We start from the raw sequence: 22,060 nt of genomic DNA, 5'->3' as shown, positions 1-22,060 counted from the left end.
CTCTTTGTACATAATCAACAAAATGGGAGGAGAAGGTTAACACTTAATTCATCGATTTCACAAAATTCCTACTAAAATGTATTCACATTTGCATGTTCAAACCTCAAGCCAGGAGGCTTCAGGGCGGGCAAGAAAAGGCCCGGATAAAAGGCTAGGCCCAAATTCGACCCGAGAAATTGGCTTTCCTAGGATGGGATCTTGCTGGATTTTCATGATTTTGGGTTATGAAATCTGGACCCGAGCCTAGCTAGCCCAGTGCATTATCAGGTTGGACCGGGCTTAACTTTTTTAGGCTGGGCCGGGTCCAGTTTGAATAGGACGACCCATAAACATCCCACATAGGGATGCATACCACAAACATGGTGCCATATTTCAGAATGCAAGTACCGAAATTTCTGGATTTCCCCAGCCCCAATTTTATAATTAAGCAAAATTTGTTCAAATATCAAACTATTTCTGTCCGAATTTTCTGAAATTTTGCTTCTCTCAGTTACCACCCTTACTACTGTTGGTTGATTTATCATATATTTGCGTTTTTCCCTTTTCAATTTAAAAAAAGGGTAAACTCTACGCCTGATTTGATTTCTACTATTTAATTAATTTATACACGGATAGTGGGAGTTCCCACGTGAAATTTGCTCTGTTTTCTTCAGCCTCAGTGAACACATTGATGATTGGTATTGGATATTCAACTGTCTTAATCTTGGACGGCTGAAAAGTCCAGCTCTTAACTATTCCTTGTCTCTATTGTCCAATCCATTAATTTTGCTTGCTGTTCCTTCACTTGATGCTATCATCAGTTGGATAATTTTGACTTCCATGCAGACATTGACAGCGACTAGATCACATAGCTTAGCCAGTGCAGTTTTTATCAGGGCAGGGATTTGTGGGTCTTAATCACCTAAAATCTCTCTCTGTAACCATATCCATGCTCTGACTTTTGAAAGGAAAAACTGAACATGTCATGCAGTGATGTGTCTGCTTCTGTCTCAAGTTATCCAGAAGCAATGATAGAAAAATGGTAGGAAGTATGGGAATTTCCTGGTTTTGTTTTGTTCGGCGTTGAATCCCAAGCCGTTTAAATGGTACATGTTCAAAAGTGCAAAAGGAATTTGGTAAAATTCAGACATCTACGATCCTTAGACCTTAGGTGTATGTTAATGTTGTCACACAAGGAATTCAGACTCAATGGTCCAAGAGGTCAAAACTTCATTTTTCTGAATGTTTGACAAAAATTAGAATTTCTTTGTATGCTTACTTACAAGTAGGATAACCTTTAACTGAAAAAATGAAGTACATCTTGGAATGAACAAAAATGTCAAGATTGTCCTTCAGACCATTGTTACCTGGCCTGTACTCCACTCACTGAAAGCTGGTTTAGCGAGAAGGGGGACTTGTCTGAGCTTGACTTCAAAGACGAAGAACCCGAGCTGTCGCTCTTCGCATTCGACCCCTTTATGTTGATGAATGGGGGCTGGGTAGGCCGAGGAAGCTCATTGTTCCTACTACCCAACATCTCGACCACCTTCCACATTGGTGGCCTAAGGTTCGGTGACGCTTGCGCACATAGTAGTCCAACATGGAACACCTTGAGAGCTCCCTCCTCTGTGCATTGCTCTTGGAGGTTTGGGTCCAATAGTTCCATCAGGGTGCCTTCATTGTAGTGCTTCCATATCTGAAGAATGCAAGAAGCAGTAGAGTAACTTCATTAGGTTTTTCGGAAATGCTACAGTGCTAGTACTTTGCAATAGGATGGAAATGTAGCAAAATTACCAGTGACATGAGGGAATGCCCTTCTGCTGATGACGCAACCGAGTTGAGGCTCTTCCGACCGGTGATGATCTCGAGGACTAGCACGCCGTAGCTGTAGATGTCAGCCTTCTCTGTCAGTTGCCCATGGACAATGTATTCAGGAGCCATATATCCACTGTACAAATAAAAATGCATGGTCAGTACCATTTTTTCAGACAAATTGCACAATTTGATGACAAAAAATTCTTGTTCCATCCAATTAAATACAAAAATTCACTACATTTTTAAATGATACGACTTACAAAGTTCCCGCGAGGCCAGTGCTGAGGTGACTTTGATCTTCCATGAAGTTCCTTGCCAAACCGAAATCGGCAATCTTAGGCCTGAACCTCTCGTCCAACAGTACGTTACTTGCCTTTATGTCCCTATGTATGATCCTGATCTCAGAAGCATTGTGGAGATATGACAGACCCTCTGCAGTCCCAAGGATGATCTCGAACCGCCGTTCCCAATCCAATGCGGTCTTCTTGAATGCATCTGCAACATCAACCATGAAAGATCAGAATCTATCTACATTGTCAAGTATGGCAAGTTCAAAAATTCAGAATGCAGGAATTCTTCTTCAGTGTTCTAGCTTAGTACCAAACAAGTAGTGATCAAGGCTGGTGTTGCAGAGGTACTCATAGACCAGGAGGCTCTCCGGTCCCTCGATGCTGCATCCGAGCAGCTTGACAAGATTCTTGTGCTGCACCTGACTGACAAGGCGCACCTCGTTGAAGAACTGATCGGCCCACTCCCGCGTGTTGAAGAAGAGGCGCTTTACGGCGATCTCCCGGCCGTCTAGTAGCACACCCTAGCATCATGTCAGGAGCAAATTCAGGCCGATGCAATCACACTACTGTCTACTGTTGTACAACTGATCATCAGCGTTTCATACATACATGCATACAATCTGATCATCAGTTCATTATATCAATGTTGTTTCAGAATTCAGATATAGTATATGACGTTGTACCTTGTAGACTGATCCATATCCACCCTGGCCAAGCTTGTTGATCTGATTAAAGTCGTCAGTCGCCTTGCGCAATTCTTCATACTTGAAACTGAGCTGCGATGCGGCGATGGTGCGGATGATCTCAATAGAACCATCCATGTCTGAAAATCCCAAAATCACACAACAGAGTTAAAGACTTCCATCAGAGATTCAGATTTCAGTGTGTAAAAATGTAATAGCATCATGTTGAAGTTCACATATGTACCATCATGGTGATCATTTCTTCTGTTCCTCATTTTTGCCCAGACCAATGCTATGCCGATGACAGCCAGTGCACAGAAGACTGAGGCGATCACCACGATAATTATGTGCCGTGCTGCATGCAAAGAAAGTTTCAGAAATAAAACGTCAGATTCCTTATAATTTCTTCGAAATTTGAACCCTACTTTTCGACGAATTTTGCATCTTCACAATCTGACACCATCTTTTTTTTTCTGTTTACAATTGAATTCCCATCAACAGAAGCTTTTTTCTGAAAAAAAAAATTGAGATGAATAATTGAACAGATCCTGTTGCTATCTCCAAAATTCAGACACGGAACGCACCTCGGCGGCCGTCAAAGTTTATCTCTTTTTTTGACAGATTCCCCGTGAACATTCATGACCAAATTGCCACGAGAAAGACCAAATTTGACAACGTTGGTACGAAATTTCTCAAGAAAAATGTGACGTGTCCTAAATTTCAAAGGGAAGAGATTAATTTAAATGGACTTACTGGATGACCCGGCGGCGGCGGCGGCGTTCGCCGGCAAGTAGAACGGCTGCGTGGAGTACCTGACGACGCAGCCGGCGTTGAGCCCGTAGCCCTCGGCGGCGCGCGGCAGGCAGCGCCCAACGACGCGGTCGCGCGCGCTCGCCACGCACGCCGCGCACGCGGTGGCGTTCAGCGACCTCCAGCACTGCGCCGCCGCGTACACCCGCGGCGACACCGACGGCAACGCCGACGCCGACGACGACGACGACGCGCTGTAGTAGTAGTAATCCCTGGCGCCCGGCGCGGCCGCCGTGACGTTCCGCAGCAATGCGGCCGACGTCGCGGCGAACGCCGCCGGCGAGGAGACGGTGGCGTTGGAGCAGACGGCGGTGTCGCTGGCGTCGGTGGCGGCGGCGGTGAAGTTGTCGGCGCCGAAGCGGAGGAAGCAGCCGTCGAGGTAGATCCGGCCGCCGGTGGCCGGGAGGCAGTTTGGCAGCTTGACGCGGCTCTGCGCGTAGCAGAGCTGGCAGTCGGTCGGCGAGAGGTAACCCATGCACTGGCCGAGGCCGTAGACGGTGTCGGCGCCCTCGCCGGAGGCCGCGGCGCCGAAGCCGGAGCGCGTGACGTTCTGGTAGATGAGATCCAGCGTGTTGACGAAGCTGATGTCGAAGCCCTCCTGGTCGGCCGCCGTGGTGTTCCCGCACACCGTGGCCAGTATCACCGGCGTGGCCGTGGCGCCACCGTCGTCGTCGGCCACCGCGGCGACGACGACGAGGAGGAGGCACCGGAGCGCGGCGGCGGCGGCCAAGAAGCCCCGGCGTTGCATGGCGGCGGCGAGAAGCAGTAGTGGAGGTGGAAGCAGGCGCGCATGGCCTGCACGTGTGGTAGTGTTTGGTCTCTAGCTTAGCTTCTCAGCGTGTGATCGCCATGGCCGTCTCGGTTTTGTACGTGCGTGTTGATGACTAAGCTGAGAAAATAAAAAAGAGAGACGTCCGTCCAAACATTTTTTAAAATAATTACGAGCGTGTTAAGATTAAGCGCAGAACGTCAAAGTTAAAATCACACATTTTTTTGTCATTACACTATCAAATACGGAGTGCATCTTAAGTCTAAGCTGAGCTAAGGTCATTTGCACTGATCAGTAGCCGGATGGAATGGACCTGAAGTGGTTAATGTTTACATCGTATATAATAAATATGAAAAGAGAAAAACACCAGCAAATTTAAGTACAATTTGTGAATTTAGTTGAATATTTTGATTAAGATGTACTAGATTTTATCTTAATTTTTATTAGCACGTTTTTTAAACTACTAAACGGTAGTAGCGAAAACTTTTGTATAGAAGATACTAAAAAACGTGCTTAAAATTTATCAAATATAAATCATTTGATACGTATCAGATAAATCATTTATCAAATTTAAGATAATTAAAATTTAATTAATTATATGCTTATGTGAACTCAAACGAGGCCTTGTGATGACATCTGGATGGATGTACATAACCGTGAGTGCGATGCTTCACCAGACGGCCGCCGCCGGCAGAACTCCGGTGGCACCGGCTGAGGTTGACGCCGCCGGCGCGGGCCCACTTTAACTCGCGCGCGTGACGTGACACTGACACGTACGTACGTAGGTGCACTGTATCTCTGCGTTGCCAGCTTATGCATATCCATCTCGGGGCCATCGCATTCTGTCTCTGTTTGATGCAGGTGCAGCAGGGAACAACACTAGTGTTACGTAACTACGTGTCTGCTGGCTTAATTACTGCTAACTTCATCAAAAAAAAAAAAAAGCAAACCCTAAGTTTTCATGTCCAACTTTGAGTGTCCGTCTTATATAAAATTTGTTTATAATTCGTAATTTTATTGTAGTTAGATGATAAAATATGATTAATATTTTATACGTGACTTGTCTTTTTAATTTTTTTATAATTTTTTTAAATAAGACGGACGGTTAAACGTTGGGCACGGAAACTAGGGTTTATCTTTTTTTTTTTTATGGAGGGAGTACACGTTGACGTTGTGGTCGCCGTCGTGCTAGCACGTACAGCCGCCGCCCCTCACCGGCCGGTCACCAGCCACCGCCGCCGCCAAGCACACGTGGTGAAATGTAAGTGTAATTAACCAAGAGCTAATTACAAGAGCAAACGTATTCCAGTGAACAACCAAATTAATCAATCAGTCGCGATGAAGCGAAAATGTCGTCTCGCTAGCTATCTTTTTCTTCTTCATAAATCTTTCACTTTTCCAAAAAAGATTGTATGATTGTCTTCTTGGATTTTAAAAATATGCATGGTTTTGATTCATCTGTTACTGCTCTACTTGGATTTTTAAAAGATTAATTGTAGGATTGTATGATTGTCTTCTTGGAGAACATCGTTAGGTGGAAAATGATGGAGAAAATTATACAGAGATTAAACTACTTTATTACAGCCGTCACGGCGCATACTATATTATATACTAGTCTGCAACATATATCTAACCAAAGTTTTCAACGTTATTGAACTTGAATTCAAGCAATCTAGACACGAAACGAATTTTTTGACTCGTTTTCATGCAGTCAGCAGCCTCGGTGCGCTTGGTTGGTGGTGGTGGTCTGATTCATTGTCTCGTCCGCACGCGTGGGTCTAAAAAAAACATTCCACGGTACTGGGTATGCAGAGAAGAACAAAACAGTCCATTTCATCATCAATCTTCTTCTTTTTTTTTTTCTTTTGACCATCTTCCTCTAAGGTGCATTCATATTCGTCTCATTACGTATTACTTCCTCCGTTTTCAAAACTTATGATGTTATTGGCTTTTTACATAACGTTTAACTATTCGTATTATTCAAAAATTTAGTATAAATATAAAAGTATAAGTTAATATTATAGTTTATTTTATAATAAAAAAGTAAAAAAATAAATAATATTTATATATTTTTAATAAAATAGATAGTCAACATCATGTTAAAAATCAATGATATTATATATTTTAGGACGAAGGGAGTATTACTTGAAGAATGGATATGATGGGCATAAATAAAGGCCATGGTGCCCATGCCTTGCCCCAAGCAGGATAAATGTCACGCATGGACACATCGTGGTAAAGATATACTCTAGTTAGTAGTATAAAGTATAGAGCAATATACACAAGTGAAGTTGTGGATATATGATTTCTCACATTCTTGTATCTGTAAGTATAAGTATAGTTGTGCGTATCCTAAGTCGGTCAAGAGGGTTGAATTCATACTTTTATTGCTTTTTTAAAAGAATACCAAAGCACTGTTGTCATCTTGTGGTAACAGTCTAACAGAGAGAGTGGCGCTCGTTACTCATAAGTAGAACTCTTCAACCAGCAGGAGCGAAGATTCAACAAAACGGCAATGCGTGAGTTAAAATTTTATAAATTGCTACAGCTTGCTTGATGTCTCCAACTTAATTTGCTCATCTCGTTTGATGTGGAAAGATAAATGCAAAATCGTATTCCATGTTTGTAACTTGCTCGAAGTCAAAGTGTGCCCAATAAATACAATCATGCATGTAAAGATTAAGATCTCGCGGATGATGGGTCCACGCATCGATGGATAAGGAAGGCAGCAGCAGTGCAATCCTACTCACTCTTTTTTTTTTTTTTAATATACGAGGTCGTTGAATTTTTTTATACGTCTAACCATTCCTATTATTAAAAATTAAAGATTTATGTAATTATTATTTAATTATTATGACTTTATTTATTATCAAATATTCTTTAGTCATTACTTTAATTTTTTTTATATTTACATAAAAAATTGAATAAGACAAATAGTCAAACATTTATAAAAATTAACAGCATTATAAATTAAAAACGTATGTACCTTTCGGATATTGCAGTTTCAAATGATGTGATAGATTAGTGGTGGTTTTAGGAAGTAGAAACTCTAAATTTTATTCGAAATTTAATTGCTGGACAATAACTTTTAAACTATATGTTCCTATCATATCGTGGCTTTCGCTGACGTAGATTTACATTGGACCAGTAGTTAGCCTACTAGTACCATATATTAGCTCACGCCAACATAAATCTTGGATATATATATATATATATATATATATATATATATATATATATATATATATATATATATATATATATCCATGGCTGAAAAATACCTTTTGAGGTTTGGACTTTGGATTGAACATTGGAAGCCGAAAATTGTTTTGGAACACATGAGTTTCAAACTTTTTTTTGAAAGCACTGAAAGTAAATCAGTACAGCTCTACAAACCGTGCAAAACATGACGGAATTCACAACATACTAGTACAATTCATTCGGAAAAAAGAAATACTCCTACTAAGATATTAGTAGATATTTATTATATTATTATTTTCATATAAAAAGAGACAAGATAGAATATTGCAAATGGAGCCCATCGCTGGCCTCCTCATTAATGGATTAGGCCCATATTTAGGAGTTTATTCCCCCTAGTCTTGGGCCCGTGCGATTCGGTGGGCTTGGGACATCTCGGCCCATGAAAAGCCCGTGCAGTTTTTGCAATTAGGTCCCCGATATCTCCGGAACATTCCAGAACCCCCTTCCCTTACTTTTGCCCTTCCCCTCCCCTCGCTTCGCCGGCCGTCTCGCCGTCGGCGCGCGGGACAACGCCGTCACCGCCGCCGCTTCCCACCCTCACTCTCTCTCGATTCCCTGCCTGAGCCGGAGGCACGCTCCGGCCGGGCCCTCTCCCCCGCCACGCCGCCTCGGACGCGCGCGGCCGAGGAGCTCCTCCTCGGCGTTAGCACCGCTGCTCCTGCGGCCGGTTGGATCATCCGCGGGAGGCGACGCCGGCGAGGTGTAGCAAGAGGCGACTTGGGGATATGGTACGAGCTCTCATGACCTCTCCTGCCCCTATTAGGGTTTAGTAAAACTTCCCTCTCCCTGTAGCTTCATTCACTGTCACAGCTTGGGTAAACCTAGATTTTTCTCTTCTTCTTCTTTTTTTTTTTTGGTTTACCCAATATGCTCGCATGGAAAGTATGAACGTATGCTAGTGAATTGGTCTGAAATGTAGGTTCGTTTTAATGGAGCATCAGGTTCACACTGATAATTGTTTCTTTTTGGTGGAATTAACTTGTCTCGATGGCATAGTTCGAGGTTACTTTTAGGATGCATCAACTAATTTGATGCGATTGCGCAAGATGAAAAGATGTCTCCAATTCGAACCTATATATCTATTGTCAGTGTTTGAGTTTGAAATGAAGTGGTTTTTCTCTTGTCTCTGGGGGTTTTGGTTCAGTAATAAATCAGAATATACTGTCTGCAGGAAGCTAGGGCAAGGACATACGGGTCTTCAGGAGCTTCCCCAGGAAATCTGGGTGATCGGTACGACAATTATGCCAACTACTCAAGCTACTTAAACGATGAGCCAATGCCTGATGCTGCATCAGAAAAGGATCAGGTTGGGATTAAGTATTTCATCTCTTGCTACTCTGTTCAAACTTTAGACTGCTGTAGAGGGACAATCCTTTGAAGCTAAAACATTGGTTGTTCTGTTTGATTTTTTTCAGGGTAATGAGTATTTCAAACAGAAAAAGTTTGCCCAGGCTATTGAGTGCTACTCAAGAAGTATCGGACTGTCTCCTTCAGCGGTTGCTTTTGCAAACAGAGCTATGGCATATCTTAAACTAAGAAGGCAAGTAGCTGCAACACTGTGTTTGCATTCGCTAGACTATGGTGTTCATTAATATGATTGCAGATACTTAAAAACCTTAGTTGGATCTCTATTCTGGAACCATTATTTAATAAGTACTAGCTACCAACAATTTCAAACTGCAGATATGCTTTTATGCTACTTGTGATGCGTTTCATATTTCTGCTGATGTACAATTTCAATGTTGTGCTTTTACATTTGCTCTTGGTGTAGTCTTATATTTTTTATGTGATATTCACTAGGTTTGAAGAGGCAGAGAATGATTGCACTGAAGCTCTGAATCTTGATGACCGCTATGTTAAAGCATACTCACGCAGAATTACAGCAAGAAAAGAACTTGGGAAGCTTAAGGAAGCAATGGATGGTATCCTATTTTTGGCCACCAGTCTTTCCTTTTTTAGCTTAATTGTTGTCTTGATGAACACTGACAAGCAGGTCCATACAGATGCTGAATTTGCTGTCAGTATTGATCCTAACAATCCAGAGCTCAGGAAGCAGTATTCTGAGATAAAAGCATTACACATGAAGGTGAACAATCTTTACTTCAGAATTTTCGTCAGACATCTGATTTAAAATAGTTTTTGTGTTACTAACAAAGTTTTGTGTTGATTCCGATCCTACGAAGTCAATATTAATGTGTTGTATGGATTCTGCAGGAAGTGGCTAACAGAAGTAAGCCAACCAAACATACAGTTTTTAAATTTGATAAATCTGGAGATAAAAAGGACACTTCACATGCACCAAGTAGTTCCCAGAAGGTAGGTTTGTAGATTTACAGTTTCATGATACTTATGTAGTTCTCATTGTTTATCGTCATGTGTAATAATTAATTTTCTATTAATGAGGTTTAAACTATGCACTTATTAATGAGGATTAACTTGCCTGCCCTAACACATTCGATGCACTTAGTACATGTCGTGCACATGGCCCAACGCTTTTGAACTCACCTTGTTCTGTTTATTTAGAGTTGGTTATGTTCATCATGGGTATAATCAGCTAATTTGTTTTGTTGTGTAATACCTGATGCATTTGCATTCTACAGGACAGTTTCATGGAAGTTGATCTGCCTAGTAGAGTTGCAGTGGAGATTAGAGAGAAAGCAGATGGTACATCCAAAGGTGGATCTGGAGTAATCTTCAAAGACAGTACCATACAGGTGTTCTTTTACTTCATTGTTTTTCCAGCTATTATAACAAACATGCTTTTTGATTTAAGTGTTGGCACTTCTCTAGTTATACCATGCATAGTTAGCACCATCTATGATAATGTGCTACATGAGGCAGTTTGTAGGTCTCATGTATTGCCTACATATCAAGCCACCAGTGACTTAGTAGGCCTGCTGTCTTCCGTACCGTTGGCTCTGCACCATGTCTGCTTGAGTTCCAGCACAGCTTGCATCGCCCCTTTACTTTTCCTGCTTGGTTTACACCTTGCCTCTGGGCCTCTGGCGTTGCCACTATGGTTCACAGTCAGAATTTGCACTTCTTATTTCATCGTTATATTGTGCTTCTCATGAAAGAACTGGCCCCCACTGAAAATGGACAAGCATCTTCATGTGATAATGTCAGAAGAGAACATGGTTGGTGGTAGCATGATCTGTTGCAACCTTAGGTTGTGAATCAGTGTAGGGCTGTAGGCAAAGCAAAGGAGTTCTGCAAAGTTTGCAGGCTTCGTGTTAAACAATCACGATGTGCATTCTGCTTGGTCGTTGGACCTAAGAACCATTGGTAGTACAGGTAGATTTTTCACAGTTCTGTGTTTTCTTATGTTATGTTTCAATTAATTGGTGCAGCCATCTCGAGATGCTAAACAGAAGCCTGGACCAGAAGCATCAATACAAGATCTTGCATCTCGTGCTGCTTCACGGTATATGGCCAGCACTGTAAAAAGTATGAAGACACCAAAGACAGCATATGATTTTGAGGTTTCTTGGAGAGCTCTCTCTGATGACACTGCCAAGCAAACACAGTTATTAAAGGTTTGTTCCTAGTCCTTCTGTTCTCTTCTGTTGGATACCTTTGCTTGCTCATTCTTGATGTGCAAATTTCTTATTTGTTGTGCAACCAGTCAATTCCACCATCAAGCCTACCAGAGATTTTCAAGAATGCACTTTCAGCTGCTTTTCTGATTGATATCGTGAAGTGCACAACCTTAATTTTCCGGTGAGCTTATCTGTTTTATGCTTGGTACTGGTTTGGAACCATGGCTGCTTTTGTTAATACTAATTACATACACAGGGAGGACACAATGTTAGCTGTTAGCATTTTGGAGAATTTGGCAAAAGTTCCCCGTTTTGACTTGATAATCATGTGCCTTTCATCCATGCATAAATCTGGTAAGTTTGAACTTGCAGCCCTTTGTTGCGTTCTCTTCATTCGTCCATCATGCTTGGCAGTTACTTGTTGTCAGAAGAAAGATAATTCATGAGAAGCATAAGCAAATAAAATGATTTTTGGAATGCAATGGTAGTAAGTTGTTGTGTTCTGCCATTCCTTTATGGATAGTTAGTTTAAACTTTGAAGTGCACAAAGATTATTCGAAAGTTTTTTTAACATAGTCTGCACGACATCTTTAGAAAATACTCTACTTGCTGATGCTTTTTTTTTCTTTTGTCACAAGAATTACGGAAGGTCTGGGATCAAATATTCCTTGCTGAAACTGCATCAGCAGATCAGGTTGAAGCCCTCAGGCAACTTCGAGCCAAATATATTCAGGAAGGATTGCAGGATAGCATGTTCACTTCAAATTAATGATGCTGATGCTGAGACAGCTCGTTAGAAACCTTTTACGCTCTAGCCAATTGATATTGTGTAACACCCTTTTCCTGTAGAAATGAAATGCTAATCTCAGTGTGGGGGGTAGTCAATTAATGGTGGAAGTTATAAAGTTGTCTCAGAAACATCCATCAAAGCATGCGATTGTGAAGCTCATGGACCTTTGCTGGCTGAAAAGGCTGTACCTTCATATTCTTGATGCATATGTGCCCCTGGGGCCAGGGTTGCCGAGTTCTGCCTGTCTCTATACCCTGATGTAGCGGATTCCCTGACACTGACATCCTGTTATGTCGACACAGGTGGATTCGGCAGTAATTTTGTTGTGCAAATTTTGCATGGATAAGCATTCAGTCTTTTAATAGAACTTTACATATCAATATATCTTTTTTGAAATTTAATCTGACATGCGAAAATCATAGACGTAGATTTGTTTGAAAAGAGCTCTCATAATATCATAGTCCTGATGGAATTTACATATATTGTTACAGTAGATGTTAGTAGTGCTCGAAGTTGCATGGGGAAGATAATATCTATGCCTAAAATTAAGTGATTGGAGATAATAAATCTTACCAAGTTTATTAAAATTGAGCACATAGTACTACTTACATGCATTATATAGACCCCAAAAAAAGTCATGATAGAATAATTTGCCATTAGCATTTCCCTACAACAGTGTTCTTGCATCAGAGAAGCTGCACTCTTGGACCATGAAAGATAAGCTTGGCAAGGGAGATGCAGACACTGGGAGCTCCTCAAGCTCATCAAAGAAGTCACAGCTCTCCTCTTCACCGGACAGCTTGGAGGATGCAACTGTTACTACCTCAGCAAGGGACATGCCATTGCTGAGAGGATCACTTGTGTCAGGATTATGTGCCTGTTCTTGGACTGAATTTGTAGTAGTAGCAGCATAGTTGTCATGGTTGTGATCTGAGGTGTAGGTGATGATGAGCAGAGATGCATCATTCCTGCACTTGTCTACTTGCTTCCTGGCTGGGCATCCCCTGTAACTGCTGCACTTGTAGTAGCCTCTGGATACAGCATGATCCACAAAAAGAGCAAAGTTAATGGATTGATACAAGGAAAAAAATCGTACTAGTAATTGATCAGACAACCTGATTCTTGTGAAATTATCAGTGATGTAAAGAATCAGTGCACATGCAAAAGATTGTGATATTACAAGAACATTCGGTGCAGTATAAGTATGAGGAATTAGTGCAAGGTGATGATACCTTGGATGAGGAGATCCTTTGATTGGTTTCTGCCCATATTTCCTCCAGGACCAACTGTCAGCAGGTGGCCCTTGCTCAACCTTATGATCTTTCAAAGACACCACAACCTTCTGAACATCCTGCCTCCTGCAACAGTAACAAAGATAGACAGCTGCAGTGACAACACAATCACAAGAGAATTTGCAGAAGCAGAAGCAAAGGATATAGGTGCTAGCTAACACTACCTTCTCTTGGGGACACTGCCATCAGCTTTCATGCTGCTCATCTTTGTCATTTCTGCAACACTGACTACACAAGCATATGGCAGCAGGAGGAGGAAGAAGAGATATAGCTGGTGAAGAGATAATAGCAATGGCACTATTACTCTGAAGGGCACAGAATATGTTAGTGAACAGTGAGATGATATAGTGACTGCCAAGTGCCAACACCACACCACAAGTTGGCTGAAAAAGGCTGGAGCAAGTTGCTGATCTCCCTCTCTCTCTGCCTTGCTACTCTTCTTCTTTTCTATGTTTTCACTGTCCAATAATTGAATGCAATACTGAAAATGTTCAGGGTTACTGTTTCAGAGCCTCACCACCATTTTCCTGTGAGTTCAATGATGATGTGGACTCCTGCAAGCCTCTCTTACAAAGTAGTGGTTGCAATTTTGCAGGTGTGATCCTTGTGATTTTCCATGGGTGAACCAAATTACTTAATGACTTGAATATATGATATATCTATTTAATGAAGCTAAAATAATAGTTTTCTTTATGAACATTTTGATTGGCCATGCACAAACAAACAGCATGATTAGTTATTTAGTTTGTCTTGAAGAGTACTCTAGTACTAATATATTACTAATCCTGCTAGTATTATTAGGTCTTACAAATATTCTATGTTCTGTAGAAAGCTACGTCTATATCAAAGCAATAATTATTTATGACTTGGGTGAATAGTATTAAACATGTAAAATCACGTTGCAGTTGGAGGCTAGCTAGCTGTCAACTGTACCTCCGTTTTGTTATAATTTAGAACATCGATATGATCTATAACATGCACCTTTAATGGTTACTTTTCTTATTCATTTATCCGTGAAGATATAATGAAAGTACATTGATATCAAATTATTTTTCATGAGAAATCTACTTATATCATTTTCACTGGACAACTCTCGACTTTTTTTGTATGTTAATGACAAAACGTATTCTTAAGATTTGATTGTGCAGTAAAAATGACAATTGCTCGAAAATGGATGTAATATAAAATAGAGTAAATTATAAATATCTTTCTCACAATGTTTTTTTTAATCCAAATCGATGTATTTGAGACCATTTTGAAAGCAAGCTTGTTTCAAGAATTTAGGATCAACTGGATCCGTAGGTCGGCCAATATAAACTTCCCCGTATCTTAGCGGAGGAATGTTGTACTATCAATTATTTTACAACCGTTCTCTATCTCGCTGGAGTTTTTAAGGTCCCAGTTAGTTAAGAACTATAATAAAATCAAACTATTATTATTTTGAGTAAGGTGTTTGTCTAGACTTTCTCATCACAGTATTTTCTTATTTTCTTGTAATCCATTTAGGTTTTTACTCCTCCTTACTGAAATATAATTGGCAGCTCTTCTACGGATTAGTTTTTCTTTTAAAATAAAGTGTTAGCATATGTTCCCTTAAAAAAGAAAGAAAAAGAAGAGCAAACTTGTGATCATCAATCTGCACATGAGAAGAGGCTTGAATGCATTTCAGCCCATGAGAATCTTTTCGGCCCATCCAACTGCTGGGCCGGCAGATTCCTCTTCCTCTCGGTATTCAAAGGACATGTGTACTTACAGTTCAACAACAAGCAGGGCACTTTCACCTCTGGGGCTTGAGTCGAGCCGCCAGCGTTGGTAAAATTTCCCCTAATCTTTCGATTATTATTCCCCAATGGTTGCTATGTAGTTTGGGTTCATTGGGTGCGGTAAAATCTCAACTTGGTAGATGGGTTGTTCTTAGGTTATTCCAATTCAAGAACCATTCTTTCGATTACTATTTCCCAATGGTTGCTGTGTTGTTAGGGTTCATTGGCTGCAGTAAAATCTTAACTTGGTGGATGTGTTGTTCTTAGAATATTCCAATTGAAGAACTGTGCTGGGGAATATAATAATGCAAATCCTAGTTTCATTTCGTTCCAATTGTGAGTTTTTGGTATTGAATCCTGGGTGATTTGTAAGCTTGTGGATTTACTTATTAAGTATCCTGACTTGCTGGCAGTAATTTTTTTGGGGTGCATGGATTGGATCATAATCCAATATTAAAAGGAAAAAAAATTAGTTCCTTTATTTGTTAGATGTTCTATATTGTTGCTATATATGTGATTCGACTCGTTGCAATGGGATTGACTGTTTTCATATGAGACATTTGCAATAACAAGAGTTTTCTTCTTCAAATCCTAGTTAAGCTGTTTCTTGCCTCTTGAATACATTTAGATCAGCAGCAGAACTGCAGAAGTAAACCAGGCTTCATACATTTCTGTCCTCTTCCAAAAAATAAAGAAAAGGTACATCTTTGTGATTATTAACCACATGAGCCTTTTCAAACTATATAATACAAAAGGTGCACTAGAATATGGATATCTCCTTTGAAGATATGATGTTATCAACATGTTAAAGCAATAGTCTTTTTTTTAAGAGAATGAAAGTAAAAGCAATAGTATTAAACAGTTCTATTGCTCTTTCCCTTTTTACATGAAGTGCACCACAGATCATTGATGTTTGAATGATCAAATCTAGCTTTCCTGTGGAAAGGAGCAGCTTGGTTCTTTTCTTACTGTCCTTCCTCCCTTTTTTCTCTTCTTTATACTCAGGGCCATGAACTTGTCATTCAGGCAATATAGATGATTATCTCACATAGGTTTTTCTGAACTTGGTAGTCAAAGTCACAAAACCATGGGCAAGTTTATGTTGGATTATAGGTTCTGCATATTTGCTTTTTTGTCAACCACTGAGCCACATTGGCACTAATTAGTTTGTTGTTAAAGATTTTGATTTTGCATATGCTGATTCACCATTTTCTGTTCAAATGTCATTTATTAGGTAGAAATTCATAGTGGCGACAAAGTGGTGGCTTCCCAAACTACCATATCATCTCCCTATTCTTGCTGTCCATATGTGGCTTTGACAGTGAATACTGAATGGCAGTAATGGTGATAATTATCATACTAGTTTGATCAGAACAGAAATGCTTATGTTCATTCCTGAATGTAGATTCTCTCTAGCATCATCTCTTGCACTTTGTGTTGATAGCTGCAATAAAGATCTGTATTGTGTTGTTAGGTGGCTGATAAGGTTTCAACTAAAAACAAAAGGGGAACTTATGAATTGCTGAGCAATGCAAGATTTCAGGTAGATCAGCTGTGGCCCACTTAATGCCCAATTTGTTGAGGCCCATGCTTAAGAAAGCTGCCAATCTTTCTCTTGCAGATAAGGCAAGGTAAGCAAAGATTTGGCTCCATGATATAGTTTATTATTACTGCAAGTTTCAGCTACTGCATCAAAGAATCCAATTAGGCATCTGATGTGGCCCAAATTTATCCACCTACATTGGGGAATCTGATCTCACTTCCCAAATACAATTTATAAACAAAGATGTTTGATAAGGGACAAAAAGGCTATGATGTGCCGACAATGTATTATGCTTGACACTCCTTTTGGCTTCCACTTACTGCTAATTTAACTAGAGTATTCTATGTGGTAGATTCTTGCTCTTTCCATCTGTTGCAATGCCATGTTTCTTCCTTGATTCTAGTGTTTATCCCCTTGCTACTTTGGGCAACTATTCCTTCCTCCAATACTTGGACTAATGATTATATCATTTGTTGGACCTAACAATCATGCAAGACTCTCCTCAAGTTGACACGCATTCTTAATTACTAATGAAACCTTAAACAAGAACTACTTGAGACAATGTGCCCCCTGAAGTTTTTTTTTTAAATATACCATCATCCATCTCATAGTTCCACTAGGATATGCCCCTTTTCTTCTCTTTTCTTTTCTTTTGCTCCAGTTATCTGAATCATCACCTCTGAACATGCATTTGGCCAACTCTAGAAATGCAAGTTCCCCTGAAAAATGCTGCAAATACTTTGACAGCATCTTGCAAAATGAAACCTCCCAAACTCACATGGTTTCTTTTATTTTAGGAAAAAGAGCAGAGAACCAAAGATTTGTAAAAGATTAAAGTGTGAAACCAGTGTTCTTGTGGCACCCGAATGTGCAAGAAACAAAGTAATTGGCCTCTTCAATTGGATCTGGTATGATATTCCTACATATCAGGGGACACCAAGTGATCATCATTTGCCATCCTGACATCATGCTAATTTAATAATCTCCATTTGCTGATATTTTAAGGGTGTGCAAATCTCTAGGCTTTCTTGGGACTTTAAGATGGGCATTATATAAAATCACTCTATCATGATGAAGATGGTAGAGATTCGAAAACGAGAGGAAGCCTGTGCTTTTGTTTGTCTTAGCTCCCTACTACTAGCACCTTGCTTTTCTTTAGTTTTAGCTGCAATTTAAAAGGTATACCTGCCAGGCTACAAGTTCCAACCTCCAAACTCCAAAAAAGCCACAAAATTTTGCTCAAAACATACAAACTGAGCTGTCCAAATTAACATTGGGTTTTGGAATTCTGTAATAGTATTTCAATCTTATGGAAAATTTCCTACTGTCTGAAGAAACACATGACAAATACAATTTCCTACATATACAGAGATAGTGCAGGGTTTACAAAACCGATGAAAACCGGTCCGGACTTCTGGACCAGATAAAAACACAAACCGCTCGATTTTTCAGTCAGGTTTTTAAAAAATAAACTGAATATTAAATCCGAAGGTATTACTTGTGAGCCGTTTGTTATCCCGTATAGGAGTACTATGCAAGAGCTATCAGCTATGCTCTGTGATTACCCTATGAATACAGTTACTCTTACTTCCTGTCATGACAGCTACTCCTACTTGATCGCATACTAGTAATGACCTGTGATGACTGATGAGACTCGAGCTATGCTGGAGTGGAGTCAGAGATGATCGTTACACATGGATCAATCTGAAGACAGAGATAAGTGAACAGATTTGATAGGTTCAGTGTTCAGAGCCTCCAGCTGATATCAACTGCTCATAAATGTCAGTAGCTTTGCTAGGTTTACTGCAGCTGGAGCAGGGCCATGGAAGGTGATGGAGCGTTCTTCTTTATCATCAGGCTTTCGTTTTGGGAGATTGCACCATCATGGATTGGAGGTGAGCTCACATCAAAAGCAAGGTTTTCTTCTCTGAAAGTACACAACTCTTTTTTTTCTTTTTTTCTTTTTTTGCTGTCAAGTATGAGGTGATGATATCAGCTGGCCTACCAATCTCTTGAAAGAGATGTTTTTAGGCACAATCATTTGAGAGGTTAGATGATCATCCTAAGCTCATTGTCATCTGAAAATCTTGAGAAGGAAGCAAATGTGTCTTAGTGTAGAAAAGCATATATTCATGCTCAAGCAACTTTTTATAAAAGAAAGATTGGAAAATGTTACAAAGAAAATGGAGATAATTGAACTCATAGTCAACATGCTCTCATTGAACAGATAAAAGTAAGAGTTCAGATAAGAATCACAGTTGTGATTCACAGAGAACAGATAGAGATTGCGTCGGTTAGGCTCTCCTCCTCTGGACTTAGCCAGTGGCAGTCCTTTTCTAGGGGATTTTATCTGGAAAAGGTAGGGTCAAAGACCAATAATGCACTATTGTTCTTCTTCTTTTGTCTTCCATTCTCCCTAGAAAACGATCCCTCTAAAATTGTATTTAACTTAGATGGTTTATCAAGGAAGAACATTCTTGAACTAGAAAATTAATTTGTTTACTTTATCCTGGTGAACAAATCAATTAGATAAGTTGATGGAATAATAACGATACATACTTATTCTTTATTTAGAGTAAATTTCACAAAACTATATATTTAAGCCATTGTATCTCAAAACTATATATTTAATGTCGTGCAGCTATTACCATGGTAAATTTTTAAAGTGTGTAGTTCTATGAGAAATTTGGTGCTCCATCTGTAGTTTTGTGAAAAATATGACACTAATATGTAGTTTCAAGATACAATGGCTTAAATCTGTAGTTTTCTAACAAATTTATTCCTAATTTTGTAGCTTTGTGATACTATGGTTTAAATCTATAGTTTTGTGATAATTACCAAAGTATATGTAGCTTTGCGAAATTCATTTTTTTTATGTAGCTTACCAATTATTGAGAATTATATTCTAATAAAATGGTCCAGTTTAAAACAGAGAACTAGCCACGACACGAGATTCTTCTTATAGGGCAGCTCCCAAGTCCCACCGCTTGGCCAATGGTTTTATCTGCCATTTGCATATGCAAACAAATTCTTCTAGCATAACTACAAAATCACATATGTATGTATAGATATACATATACTATTTATAATCTCAACAAGAACTGTGCATCCACATACCCACACAAGTTGACATCTAGAAAAAGAGGAACAAAACGTTGAAAACATGGTATTTGATGGAGTAGTCAGTTGGAGGTTCCAAGGAGGTAGTTTGTGGTCCAGGGTGAAAAACCGTTTGTGGTCCTGGCTCATCAACAGTCCTCCTCTGTTTTCAGCTCAGGACCACCATCTTGCAAGTATCATTAGTACATGCCATCAATCTTTTAAACTTGCTCCCATCTGGATTCTTTTGCTTGCTCTGAGCTTTTAATTAGTTATAAACCACAAGTCCACAGCACTATTTATGAGCCCCTCTCTCTCCTTGGATTCAGGACAGTTGATCTTTGCATGTGTGATGGCAATTGGAACTTGGAAGGGGAAAGCTTTCTCCTGCATGGGGCACAGTACCTCAAGTACCAGTGCCAGCTTTAGTATTAGTAAGTGATTTGAATAATGGAATGCCTTTTCTCTAATTATTTTATCCTTTTCTTATGTTGGCAACTTGGCACTGAGATCTCAATTTCATGGACTCCTTGAGAAATGGTTATGAAATGCCTCTGGGCAATCCATCACTTGCTATTAGTTACTACTAGTTTGATGACAAGGAGAAGAAATCATAACTTTTATTTTATTGTTTGAAGCTATTTAAAAATGAACTTACAGTACTTCTGAATGGCATATTGAGAGAGTGAAATTTTGGTCTCGTGGTGTACTGTAGATTGATAATTTTATTCCTGGTTAAAGTACCAGATGACCCATTTGTATATAACAATTGTTAAGATTGTCGGAGAAACTAGAATAATCTACACGTAACCATATTTAATTGGGATGATGCGATTTAATTGGCTAGATTTAGTAGTGATAAATTGTATAAATATAAGGTTACGGAGCCACTGTTTTCAATTAAAAAAATATAAGACTACAATTTGATGGTATATGGATCTTCCCTTCGACCATAAATATAAGTGAATCCAAAAATTCAAATTAATATTGTCTATAATTATAAGGGATTACATAGTACTATTTTTCGCACCCAACTACTAATTTTATTTTCACCAATTTATGTTCCAAACCATCCACCCACTACCCTAGGTACCATCATCCTTTATCAATGACAAGGGAGCATGTATATTTTTCTTTCATCCTTAATCTCAAAAAAGAATGTAAGGATCTCTTATATCTATGGTCGAATATGTGGTAGACAGTTATATATTAGATTAGCTTAAGCTTACATGGTTTAGGTTTCATATAGTTGGCTCGTAAAGAAACGTGCATATGACGTGTGCTAAAATAACAGCGAAGTGCAGCGTGTGTACAGTAAAATAAAGGTGTCTTTTTTTATTTTTGTTGTGTGTATCCCTAATAGTGTAATTTTTTCACTTAATTAATGAAATATGCATTATCCGATAAACGTAAAACAAAAACAGGTTAAGAATTTTATTCACTATAAGGCCATGTTTAGATCCAAAATAATTCTTTAAACTTCCAACTTTTCCATCGTATCAAAACTTTTCTACACACACAAACTTTCAACTTTTCCGTCACATCGTTCTAATTTCAACCAAACTTCCAATTTTAGTGTAAACTAAACACAGCCTAATTTGATTTCAGGAGTAGAGATGGAAACTGAAAATACCAGGAAGGAAGGAAGGAAGGAGGCAAACATGGAGAACCCAAGAAAGTCAAGGTTTGTACTGAATCAAGTCATCAACTACACTACACTGTTTGCCCACCAACTCGCATCACATGCCTCCCTCTTCCTTCTGTCCCCCTACGCTCATCACCCATGGTACAATGGCCACGGTGCTTGCTGGAGTGTACATCTTTGGTTTCAAAATATGTTCACCTTTACATGAATCTGAACATCACGTGTAAAGTAAATTAATTTATTTTAGGACGAAGAGTATATTGATCTATTCGGTTTTTTTAATTAAGTTGTACTAGCAGGTTCAGGTTTGTTTGCACGTGCAATGTGCGATATATTTTAAATCCAGACTAACTCAACAATAAAAAAAAATATTTATATATGTCCTCCTTTGCAGTATTCTATTTAAAAAAAGTTATATAAATTATCTCCCTTCTCCTATCAACCATATTATCGCATCGGTTTATGTTCTTTTCTTTATGATTGATTCAAATTGTATGAAAGCATATAAAGGATATTTAAAAAGTCACATTGTCTACCTGCAAGCAAGTCAATCTTGCACATCATTTTCTTTTATCATTGTTGTATAATATTTTCGCAGCAATGCGTAGAATTTCACGTAGTATACTTTTTTTTTCCTGCGAGGACATGTAGTATAATTTATTATTAATGAAAATATATAGCATACATATTATAGGTACCATGGCCAAGTAGTAGCAAAATTACCTCCTCGGATGGTCAGGCAATCGTTTGGGCTCGTATCTGGAGTATGCACCATGCCGTCT

General features: G+C 39.4%; 3 protein-coding genes and 1 long non-coding RNA gene across 7 annotated transcripts; 2 read left to right on the top strand and 2 right to left on the bottom strand.

Annotated features, from left to right (window-relative positions):
• Positions 1-1,189: 1,189 nt before the first annotated feature.
• Positions 1,190-4,461, bottom strand: LOC127772959 (cysteine-rich receptor-like protein kinase 2). The gene is made up of 7 exons (XM_052298961.1): positions 3,521-4,461; positions 3,012-3,122; positions 2,768-2,907; positions 2,395-2,605; positions 2,055-2,289; positions 1,774-1,927; positions 1,190-1,675 (listed from the first exon to the last, which is right to left on the bottom strand). Exons 1-7 carry the CDS (start codon positions 4,323-4,325, stop codon positions 1,343-1,345), a joined length of 1,989 nt encoding a protein of 662 aa, XP_052154921.1. The 5' UTR covers positions 4,326-4,461; the 3' UTR covers positions 1,190-1,342.
• A 3,593-nt stretch (positions 4,462-8,054) lies between these two features.
• On the top strand, positions 8,055-12,169 carry LOC127775099 (uncharacterized). The gene is made up of 11 exons (XM_052301406.1): positions 8,055-8,335; positions 8,779-8,913; positions 9,023-9,147; positions 9,408-9,529; positions 9,611-9,693; positions 9,822-9,923; positions 10,208-10,321; positions 10,958-11,143; positions 11,233-11,327; positions 11,403-11,500; positions 11,785-12,169. The coding sequence occupies exons 1-11, from the start codon at positions 8,333-8,335 to the stop codon at positions 11,913-11,915; spliced, it is 1,194 nt and encodes a 397-aa protein (XP_052157366.1). The 5' UTR covers positions 8,055-8,332; the 3' UTR covers positions 11,916-12,169.
• A 219-nt stretch (positions 12,170-12,388) lies between these two features.
• LOC127775100 (probable WRKY transcription factor 69) lies at positions 12,389-13,587 on the bottom strand. Its single transcript, XM_052301407.1, has 3 exons — positions 13,393-13,587; positions 13,169-13,294; positions 12,389-12,967 (listed from the first exon to the last, which is right to left on the bottom strand). The coding sequence occupies exons 1-3, from the start codon at positions 13,440-13,442 to the stop codon at positions 12,604-12,606; spliced, it is 540 nt and encodes a 179-aa protein (XP_052157367.1). The 5' UTR covers positions 13,443-13,587; the 3' UTR covers positions 12,389-12,603.
• A 1,410-nt stretch (positions 13,588-14,997) lies between these two features.
• On the top strand, positions 14,998-21,701 carry LOC127774626 (uncharacterized). Of its 4 annotated transcripts, none has more exons than XR_008017796.1 (5): positions 14,998-15,040; positions 16,466-16,622; positions 17,332-18,429; positions 19,963-20,067; positions 21,242-21,701. It is a non-coding gene; the product is annotated as an uncharacterized LOC127774626 (long non-coding RNA). The 4 variants fall into 4 exon arrangements; XR_008017795.1 differs by lacking the exon at positions 14,998-15,040 and having other exon boundaries at positions 15,097-16,622; positions 17,332-17,442; positions 18,138-18,429; XR_008017797.1 differs by lacking the exon at positions 14,998-15,040 and having other exon boundaries at positions 15,097-16,622; positions 18,138-18,429.
• The last annotated feature ends 359 nt before the right edge of the window (positions 21,702-22,060 follow it).

The sequence above is a fragment of the Oryza glaberrima genome, chromosome 5, assembly GCF_000147395.1.
Source record: "Oryza glaberrima chromosome 5, OglaRS2, whole genome shotgun sequence".
Classification (NCBI taxonomy): domain Eukaryota; kingdom Viridiplantae; phylum Streptophyta; class Magnoliopsida; order Poales; family Poaceae; genus Oryza; species Oryza glaberrima.
This window is presented reverse-complemented; position numbering and strand designations above follow the sequence as displayed.

Bases quoted from the DNA above. Each gene is read 5' to 3' on its own strand.
- LOC127775099 (XM_052301406.1), top strand. The intron at 10,322-10,957 runs GTGTTCTTTTAC...TAATTGGTGCAG, and splicing joins TCAAAGACAGTACCATACAG to CCATCTCGAGATGCTAAACA. The intron at 11,328-11,402 runs GTGAGCTTATCT...TTACATACACAG, and splicing joins TGCACAACCTTAATTTTCCG to GGAGGACACAATGTTAGCTG.
- LOC127772959 (XM_052298961.1), bottom strand. From the start codon at position 4,325: ATGCAACGCCGGGGCTTCTTGGCCGCCGCCGCCGCGCTCCGGTGCCTC. The intron at 2,290-2,394 runs GTACTAAGCTAG...TTGATGTTGCAG, and splicing joins CCTTGATCACTACTTGTTTG to ATGCATTCAAGAAGACCGCA. The intron at 1,928-2,054 runs GTAAGTCGTATC...TTATTTGTACAG, and splicing joins ACTGGCCTCGCGGGAACTTT to TGGATATATGGCTCCTGAAT.
- LOC127775100 (XM_052301407.1), bottom strand. From the start codon at position 13,442: ATGACAAAGATGAGCAGCATGAAAGCTGATGGCAGTGTCCCCAAGAGA. The intron at 13,295-13,392 runs GTAGTGTTAGCT...TTACTGTTGCAG, and splicing joins GGCAGTGTCCCCAAGAGAAG to GAGGCAGGATGTTCAGAAGG. The intron at 12,968-13,168 runs GTATCATCACCT...TGCTGTATCCAG, and splicing joins AAAGGATCTCCTCATCCAAG to AGGCTACTACAAGTGCAGCA.